The 9,690-nt window shown below is 42.0% G+C and overlaps 1 protein-coding gene across 1 annotated transcript; it reads left to right on the top strand.

The window, feature by feature from the left end:
* The first annotated feature begins 1,700 nt into the window (after window positions 1-1,700).
* IL6 (interleukin 6) lies at window positions 1,701-6,971 on the top strand. Its single transcript, XM_007946573.2, has 5 exons — window positions 1,701-1,794; window positions 1,960-2,129; window positions 4,588-4,701; window positions 5,418-5,564; window positions 6,783-6,971. The coding sequence occupies exons 1-5, from the start codon at window positions 1,701-1,703 to the stop codon at window positions 6,969-6,971; spliced, it is 714 nt and encodes a 237-aa protein (XP_007944764.2).
* The last annotated feature ends 2,719 nt before the right edge of the window (window positions 6,972-9,690 follow it).

Below are 9,690 nucleotides of genomic sequence, written 5' to 3'. Positions count from 1 at the left end.
CTGCTGTATGGAAGATGAATTTGCTTTGTAAACTTTCACCCAAATCACAAGAAATTTTTTTTTTAAAAAAAGAACTCTGCTTGAAAGTGTCTGTATCTCTCAAGATCAAAGAGCACAAAAAACAAAACCATCCAGAGATCCTCCTGCTTTTTCATTTTCAAACTAAAAATCCCTCTATGGCCACCAATGTTTCTCTGTTTAGACAGTCAGTAGAATGGGTGACCTCACTTTCCCCAACAGGTGTGTCTTAAAATGTTATGGGGAAAACAAAACTTTAGCAAATAGATTCCTATCTTAAATGCCTAGCAGTGGTCATTGTTTTAGCAATCCTGAAGCATCTCCCTTGCAAGGCAAATACCTGATTAAGATGTTAACACCATGTTTTGTAAATAATGTTTTGGTGCAGTGTAAGAGCCAATCCCCAAAGCTGTCTGAGTGTCTGAGAGACCAGTGGGGCTGCCTAGTCTAGAGCTCATTATATGAGACAAAGGATCCTTCTGCAAGAGGTATCATCCAAGGGTAGAAGAAATCAGTACAAGCTTGATCCAATAACGAAGGTCCAGGTATTGGAGGGGAGGCATGATTCAGAGCCTAGAACCCTGGCTATGTTAGCTTTCTTCTCAGCCACCTTTGGATTCAAGTCAAATCATACAGTGAGAAAGGGTTGTGAACACAAGTTCCAGAAGATGCCACAGCCCTTCTTTTGACGTCCCTATTAAAGAGGTGAGTAGTGTTCTTCCCATTTCAGCCCCAGACCAAACAGACAGTGGTGCCTTGAAGGCTCCAGCATACCTAGGGCCCTCCAGGTACCTTGGGGCTCCTCAACAGGAGCAGGATGACAGGGTTGCAGGGCAATGATGGAGACACCCAGGTGGTGCTGCTGACAGCACCAGAACACAAGACAACCTCATTGGCACAGAGCTCAAAGTCTTCAATGGAAAGGGACTCAATCCTTAGGGACCACTAGAGAGAAAGCAGGGCTGTAGCAGACCTTGCCAAGTGGGCTGAAGCAGGTGAGGAGGAAACTGGCAGGTGCCATATGTTGGTAACAAGGAGTCTTTCATGTGTGCACCAAACACTCCACCTGGAGACTCCTAGAAATAACTGCATGAAATTTGGGGGTGGCCAGACAGTTCTGCAACAGCTGGTCCTTACAACAGCTAGGAAATAAAAGTGCAGAAGATTACTTGTAGTATTATTTTACTTGTAACCACAGGCTAGTGGATTGTGGTATGGTCTAAAGAAACTCAGGTCAGAACATCTTAAGGATTTTCAAACACAAATTAATGGGAATATTATATCCTAACCTGTTAATCTGATAATTGAAGTATATTTTTAAAGCATAGTGAACTTCAGCTTTTTTTTTTTTTTTTTTTTTCTTGTAAGACTTCGTGCATGACTTCAGCTTCACTTTCTCAAGAGAGGCCAAAGTGCTGAGTCACTTAAAAAAAAAAAAAGAAAATAAAGACTGATTTTGCTCCTAGGGCTAGCCTCAGTGATGACCTCAGCAGCACTTTTTCCCCCTGGTTGTGATTTCTGTGATGCTTAAGGACGTCACATTGCACAATCTTAATAAGGTTTCCAATCAGCCCCACCCGCGCTGGCCCCACACTCACCCTCCAACAAAGATTTATCAAATGTGGGATTTTCCCATGAGTCTCAATATTAGAGTCTCAACCCCAATAAATAGGAGACTGGAGATGTCTGAGGATCATTCTGCCCTCAAGCCCACCAGGAACAAAAGAGAGCTCCATCTGCCCTCCAGGAACCAAACTATGAACTCTCTCTCCACAAGTAAGTGAAGGAAATCTCAAGCCCTGAGACTGCCTGGCTGCTGAGTGTTGTGGGAGGGAGCATGTGGTGTGTCGGCGGTGGGCTGGCGGCCAGCCAGCAGCCAGCAGCACAGCTCTCCCAGCTGTGCAGGCAGCTCACTCGTGCTCTTCCTTCCCTCCGGCACAGGCACCTTCAATCCAGTTGCTTTCTGCCTGGGGCTGCTCCTAGCGATGGCTTCTGCTTTCCCCACCGGGACATCCCTGGAAGGAGATTCCAAAGATGAAGGCACTGATGCAGACAAAACTGTAAAATTCATGACCACCATCCGCTTCCAAGTCACTGAACTAAGAAAGGAGGTGGGTAGGCTTGACTCTGGGTGAGAAAGTGCTGATATAGAGCATTCATGCTCCTTGTGCCTGGATGTGGACAAGGGTATAGGGAATTCTTCGCTGGGTTCTGGGACAGATTAGATTTGAGGCCAAAGGGGCAGAGGGAGTAGATTGTCTTCTATAATCCTGCTCTGCTGCTGATCTCTGGAAATTGCTTTCCTTCCTGGGAAATACAGAATGGAGCTGGAGCCCATGGCCCCTGGCCCATTCCCAGCTCCACACTTGCCATGATCTGAGGGTCTCTGGTTCTCAGGAGTCCCTTCTCCCTAACCAAAAATAAATCTGTCAGCCTTCTTTTTGCCCTTGGAAGATTAGAGAAGTACTGCCAGAAATGAATGTTCAGCTTCTCGAGGCAGCTGTGGTACTTTTCAGTCATGCATACTCAGTGGTTACAGCCTTCTAAAGTTATTCCAGCTAAGATGCATCCATATAGTCCACAAAATTGGAATCATCAACAACAGGTTAGAGCAGCCCCAAAATGTTCTATTTATCTTTTCTTTCTTTTTTTTTTTTTTTAATATTGTGTATTCAGTGAAAGTTTACACGGCAAATTCGGTTCCCGTTTGACAATTTCTATACAAATTCTTTAGTGACATTAGCTACATTTTTCACAGAGTGTCAACATTCTTTTTCATTGTCTTCTGGTTGTTTCATTGGCCCCCCGAGCTTTAAATTCAAGCTATCTGGTTCTTGTTTGATAACAAGGAAAGAACACATAAGAGGGGTCTGGAAGCCTGGCTTGTAGTTCCTGTTCTGCTAAACCAGCTTTGTGATCTTGGGCAAATCCTTAGCCACTTCTGGACCCCATCTTTAAAATTATGGGGTTAGACTAGCTGTTCTCACAGGTCCTTCTAGCTGGAAGATTCTATCGCTCTAGTTACATTTGCCACTTAATTATCAAAATTATCACTTACTAAGTACCTAGTATGAGCCATGTACTTCACGTGAATTTGTCTAAGCCTCCCAGAAACTTACTTACAAAGATGCTGTATAATTATTCCCAATTTGAAGATAAGCAAACTGAGACTCAGGATAAATAACAAGCCTGAAGGCACAAGAGAGCCTAGAATTGAACCAGGTGGGAGCACTGGTAGTGTAGTGCCTAAGGTATCTGACTGCTAATAAGAAGGCTGGCAGTTCATACCCACCAGCCACTCCACTACTTCCATAGAGATACCACCTCAGAAAGCCAAGTAGGGGTGCTATGAGTCAGAATCGACTCAACAGCCGTGAGTTTGGTTTTTTATTTTTGTGCCCTCTACGTTGTTTGCTAGGATGCTAATGGCTTGTGACTACATTCTTCTTAAAGACCTTCCTGGCTATGATAGACCATGAATCAGCCCTCTAGTGGTGTTTATTTTAGAGGCACCTGTCATAAAGAGGAGCTCTAGTGGCATTGTGGTTAAAGCTTTGGGCTGCTAACCAAAAGGTTGGTGGTTCAAACCCACCAACAGTCAACTTCTGTGAAGATGTACAGCCTTAGAAACCCCATGGGGCTGTTCTACTCTGCCCTATAGGGTCACCATGGGTCAGAACCAACTCAACGGCAGTAGCTTTGGTTTGGTTTAAATGATAAAGAAGGAGCCCTGGCCGTGCAGTGTTTAAAGCACTTGATTGCTAACTCAAATACATAAATTTCTCTACAGGAGAAAGATGTGGCAGTCTGCTTCTGTAAAGACTTCACTCACTGCCGTGGAGTTGGATCTGACTCATACCGACCTCTCCTTGGGTTTCCAAGGCTGTATCACTACGGAAGTAGATTGCCCAACCTTCTGAGGAGTGACTGGTGGGTTTGAACCACGAGCCTTCTGGTTAGCAGTCAAATGCCTTAGGCACTGCGCTACCAGAGGTCCTCTGTAAAGATTTACAGCCCTGGAAACCTATGGGGCAGTTCTATTCTATCCTATAGGGTTGCTATGAGTCAGAATCGACTTCACAGCAATGGAATTTTTTTTTGGGGGGGGGGATTATATGCTAAAGAGGAGACCTGCTGGCCCAGTGGTTAAAGTGCTCAGCTGCTAAGCAAAAGGTTGGCAATTCAAACCTACCTGCTGTTCCATGAGAACATTGTGGCAGTCTGTTTCCATAAAGATTTAAAGATTTTTAGAGGCTTGGAAACTTTATGAGAGCTTGGTGGTGTAATGCCTAAGGCCTTTGACTGCTAACCAGAAGACTGGCTGTTCAAACCCACCAGCCACTCCTCGGAAGGAAGGTTGGGCAATCTACTTCCCTAGTGATATTGCCTCGGAAACCTAAGGAGGGGTCACTATGAGTCAGATCCAACTCGATGGCAATGCCTTTCTTTTGTTTTGGAAACTCTATGGGACAGTTCTACTCTATCCTATAAGGTCACTACGAGTCAGAACCAATTCTCAATGGCCATGGGTTTGGTTTATATGATAAAGATTATGATATTCCTTTCTAGATGTGTGACAAATATAACAAGTGTGAAAACACTACGGTGGCACTGGCAAGAAACAATCTGAACCTTCCAGAGATGACAGACAAAGACAGATGCTTCCATTCCGGATTCAATCAGGTATGAACTCATCACATTTACTTTTAGCTATTCCTTAGGTAAAAGCTCTCTTTCTTGCATGTAGTATATATACATATAGACATATGCAGACAACAAAGAAGATAGACGTAAAGTTCATTATGTAACTTTCATGAGGAAAGAATTTAAAGTTTTCTTAAAAAGCTATTTGTTTTTTAACATAGTCAGAAATGGCCTCTCTGTGTTCAGGTTTGCGTATCTGTCAAATGTTAAGAGTGAAACTCCAGCAGGTTTAGCTAGTTTGTCCTGGATAGAACAGACCAGTGACCTTTCTCCTCGTTGGCTGCCCCGGGCAGGATCCTGCCCCTCCTTCCCTGCTAAGGTCATTCTCTACACTCTTCTCCTTCCAAACAGTGCACTGACTTCTCAGTATTCCATAAAAGCAGGTCACAGCCCAACACTGACAAGGGCAGAAGTTCAGCCAAAGGGAAGAGCACCAAGGGGAGAATTAGAGAAGGGTTCCCACTGCCATCTAGCATCTGTTGGGCTTGGGGTGAAATTGATTAAGTCGTACTTCTGATTGCTCAGATACGTAAAGTGGGGCAACTGATATTGTCCAATGTCTCAAAACATGATGCCTAAGAAGTACTTGAAGTTCTCTGGAGGAGCAAGGGAAGAAAAGCTAAATTATATCTATTCTTTTAAAATCTTTCTATCTTTCTAGCAATGACCAATTTTTCCCGTGTCTTTCCTCTTAGGAGACTTGCCTAATGAAAATCATCACTGGTCTTTTGGAGTTTCAAATATACCTGGATTATGTGCAGAACAAGTTTGAGGGCGAAAAGGGAAACATCATAGCTGTGCAGAACACCATCAAATCCTTAGTCCAGAACCTGAAGCAAAAGGTAAGTGTCTGTGTCTGCCAGTCCTGTCCTCACTTAGCATGGGGCTCAAAGAATTCTCCCTAGAGAACTTGAGGATGCCATGTCAATTCTAAAAAGATGTATACGTAAAGGAGAAGTATTTCCTGATAGGTAAATCTTTTTTATTTTTTTGGAGAATGCAAATGACATTGATAACTATATTTAAAACTATATTATATGAGGTAGATTTTAACATCAATATCGTATAGCTTGATGAATGAAAAAATGTATCTGCTGAGACAGGAGGAGGCACATCCAAGCATGCTCAGTGACCTATAGTAACAAAGAACAGAGAGCACAAAAATTATTTTAATTATTGCCAAGGGACGTTTTTGTCATTCTGGTAGTTTTCCTACTTTTTATTAGAAGAGTTAACGCAGAGAAATGGCCAAAAGCTGAAGGGTGCAAGAGGAGGTACCAAGGGCTTTGATCACTCACCAGCTAACTATTCAAATGCCAAGTAATGGAGGGTTGACTGCAAAAGGTGTGAATGAGCTACTGGGCCTTTACTAGCTATTTTCCTTAAACTATTTCTCACACCTTAATGTGCACATGAATCCCCTGGTCATTTTATTACAATGAAAAGTCTCATTCTGCAGGTCTGGAGTGGGGCCTAAAATTTACGTTTCTAACAAGCACCCAGTAATGCTGATGAAGCTCCAGGATCTCACTTGAAGTGCAAAGCTTCTAACAAGTTATTTCTCCCTATGTTCTGTAGGTGTTTTCCCTGCCTCTTCATACCCCTAGATCAGAGTCCACACCCAGCCCACAGTAGATTCTCAATAGATGCTGGATGGATGGGGAAGAGGGAAACCAGAGAAAAGCAGCAGAATTAGAGACTACTGAAGAACCCACCACAGAGCTTTTAATGATGGGTATTTCAATCACCTAGTCAACAAATATCTATGAAATTCCAGCTATCTTTGAAGCAGTGTTTCATATAACAGAACAGAAGACAAATAAGATTCAGTTCTGTCCTCAAGAGGCCACAAAGGGATTATTATAATTCAGTTGCTCTGAAAGGGGTCTAAGCAGTATGGGCTCAGAGTAGAAGCACCTCACCCACCCTGCAAGGCAGGGCAGGTGGCCCCAGTTAGTCTCATCTGCCTCAACCTTGAACATCTGTTTACCCACTACACAAATCATCCCTCTGCTGCAAAGGATTTCTTCAATTTAAACAATACATTTTTCCCCCTTCAGGTAAAGAATTCAGAAGCAGTAACCACCCCTGACCCAAGCACAAATGCTGGTCTGCTGTCTAAGCTTCACTTGCAGAGTGGGTGGCTGAAGAACACAACGATTAACCTCATCCTGCAAAGCCTGGACGTCTTCATGCAGTACAGCCTGAGGGCTACTCGGATGTTACCCGGACATCTAAAATCATTGTAGTTCATGGGCACTCCTTCATCTGCTCAGAAACCTGTCTTGTAGGCACATAACTTATGTTGTTCTCTATGAAGAACTAAAAAGTATGAGCGTTAGGACACTATTTTAATTATTTTTAATTTATTGATATTTAAATATATAAAGTTGAGTTAATTTATATAAGTGATATAAATATTTATATTTTTATGAAGGGCCACTTGAAATATTTTATATATTAGTTTTGAAATAATAACATAAAATGGCTATAAAGTTTGAATATCATCATTTCAGAGCCAGATCATTTCATGGAATATACAGGCTTACCTCATATAAATTGCTAACTTGTATGTATTTCTAAAGAAATATTTATATTATATTTATATAATTTTAAAATTGTTTTTATATCAATAAATTGCCTTTTTAAAAAAAAATCAGCTAAGCCTATGTGTGTCTGTCTGGTGAAGGTTAATCTTATCACTGTGGTCTACCACTATTTTATTATATATAAATAAAATAATGGTAGTGGTAGTGATAAGATTATTGCCATATGTATATATATACATACATACACATACCAGGAGCTCTGATAGAGTAGTGCCTAAGGCACTTGACTGCTAACCAGAAGGCTGGCAGTTCAAACCCACCAGCCATTCCTCAGAAGGAAGGTTGGGCAATCTACTTCCATAGTGATACTGCCTTGGAAACCCAAGGAGGGGTCGCTATGAGTTGGGTCTGATTCGACGGCACATAACAACAACAGCAACAACATACATACATATACCAGGAGAAAGCCATAATTGCACACCTACTAAGTGCCAGATACCATACTAAATGCATTGCATCCATCATATTATTTAATCTCAGCACTAGCACACTCTTTTACTGGTATGAGATAGTAAGTGGTGTACCTAAGTAAGTAACCCTGCTGGAAAATAAGACACAGGGCCAGGTTTGAAGCATGCCTCCAGGTTCCCTATCCTTAACCTTTAGGCCTCCCAGAGAACTGAGAGATGATATACAAAACTCCAAGGTGTGTTAATAATACAAGGAATAAATTTAAAGGCAACCAACCAAATGCCTTTGCGACCATGCAGACACTTGTATGATACATAGCAATGTGTAAGCTTTCAAAAATAACTAGAAGTTCTGTCTTCCTCTGGGTTCTGCAGACTCTACACATACTTGTCTGTCACACCATGTACCACATTATATCACAACTTAAAATTCATGGATTTTTCTTTCCAGACAATTTTTGGGTACCTCAAAAAGGCAGACTATACTCATCTTTATATCTTAGGCTCAGAATCTGAACATAAACCCATTGCCATCCAGTTGATTCTGACTCACAGCAAGCCTGTAGATCAGAGTGGAACTGCCCCACAGGGTTTCCAAGGCTGAAATCTTTACAGAAACAGAGTGCCACATCTCCTACAGAGCAGCTTGTACATTTGAATCACTGACCTTTTGGTTATCAGCCAAGTGACTAACCACTATACCACTAGGGTTCATTGAACCTGAACGTAAGAGGGCCCAATAAGCATTTGTTGAGTGGTGAAAGCATACACAGAAAATCAAATATAAGACACCGTCCTTCCCAGGCACATATACTGCTAGCCAGTGATTAAGGAAATTGCCAGTATTGTGCACTTACATACCTTCATCTTAAGGAAAAATAGCAAGAGTTAGAAAGAAACATCTTAAGAACTTCTACAGGAGGCAATGATTAAAGAATAGTCTATACCTGTACATCTCCCTCTATTTTCTTTTCTACCTGCAATCCTTTCCCGCTGGCAATATTCCTCAACTGCCTTCTTCCCCTTCCTACCCTCCCCAGTTCAGAGTGGGGAGGCAGAGGCAATCTGGACAACTGCACATGACCTCTCCATCTCACATCAACATTGTTGGGAATTTGGTAAAGATTCCCCTTTCTGACCCCAGCAATATAAAGTTCTTCTAATAAAGCTTCCCCTTACACTAGCCACCATACACTTATTCCCCCAGGGGAGGGGTTCTGCCAGACAAGGGAAAGTCCACAGAGGCCAACAACTGAATGGAGCTGAACAAGAAGGAGCCACACACTCTGACTTCTAGAGACCACACATCGTAAGTGGGCTTCCCAAAATCAGGGTCAAATTAAAGAGCAAAGAGAAACAACAGTTGACAAATGCCTCTATTTTTCAGACAAAAATTGCATTGAGCACCAAATATAAGTCAGGAATTCTAGGCATAAAGAGGTAAAATAGACATTGTTCCTGCCCACACATAGTTCACATTATAGAAGGGAAAACAGACATTGAACAAAGAATGTAAGTTTGATGATGCTCAGAAAAAAATAGGAGGTGTACTTAGAACTGGGTTAGGGGGACCTAAATAGGTCTGTAGGGCAGTTATGGAGGCTTCCTTGAGGAAGAAAGATTTTAGCTGGGATGTGAAAGGTATGTAGGCATTATCTAGGCCAAGTTGGGTTTGAAGAGCATTACAGGCAGAGGGAACAACAAGTGTAAGGATCTGAATCAACAAAGGGCACACTATGGTTGAGAAATTGAAAACTGTTCAGTATGGCCAATGCATAAAGAGCAAGAAGGAAGGTGGTTGAAATGGAGTTGAGAGGGACCAGATCATGGACAGTATCAGAAGCCATATTAAAAATTGAAGAATTTACCTCACATGTAAAGAAGGCACTGGTATTTTAAACAGTGGAATATGAGAATTACATTTTAATAACATCTCTTGAGCTGTAGCA

This window comes from Orycteropus afer, unplaced genomic scaffold, assembly GCF_000298275.1.
Source record: "Orycteropus afer afer isolate SDZICR_OR568_19922 unplaced genomic scaffold, OryAfe1.0 scaffold00008, whole genome shotgun sequence".
Lineage (NCBI taxonomy): Eukaryota > Metazoa > Chordata > Mammalia > Tubulidentata > Orycteropodidae > Orycteropus > Orycteropus afer.
The sequence above is the reverse complement of the archived record's forward strand: the minus strand, read 5'-3'. Positions and strand labels throughout refer to the sequence as shown.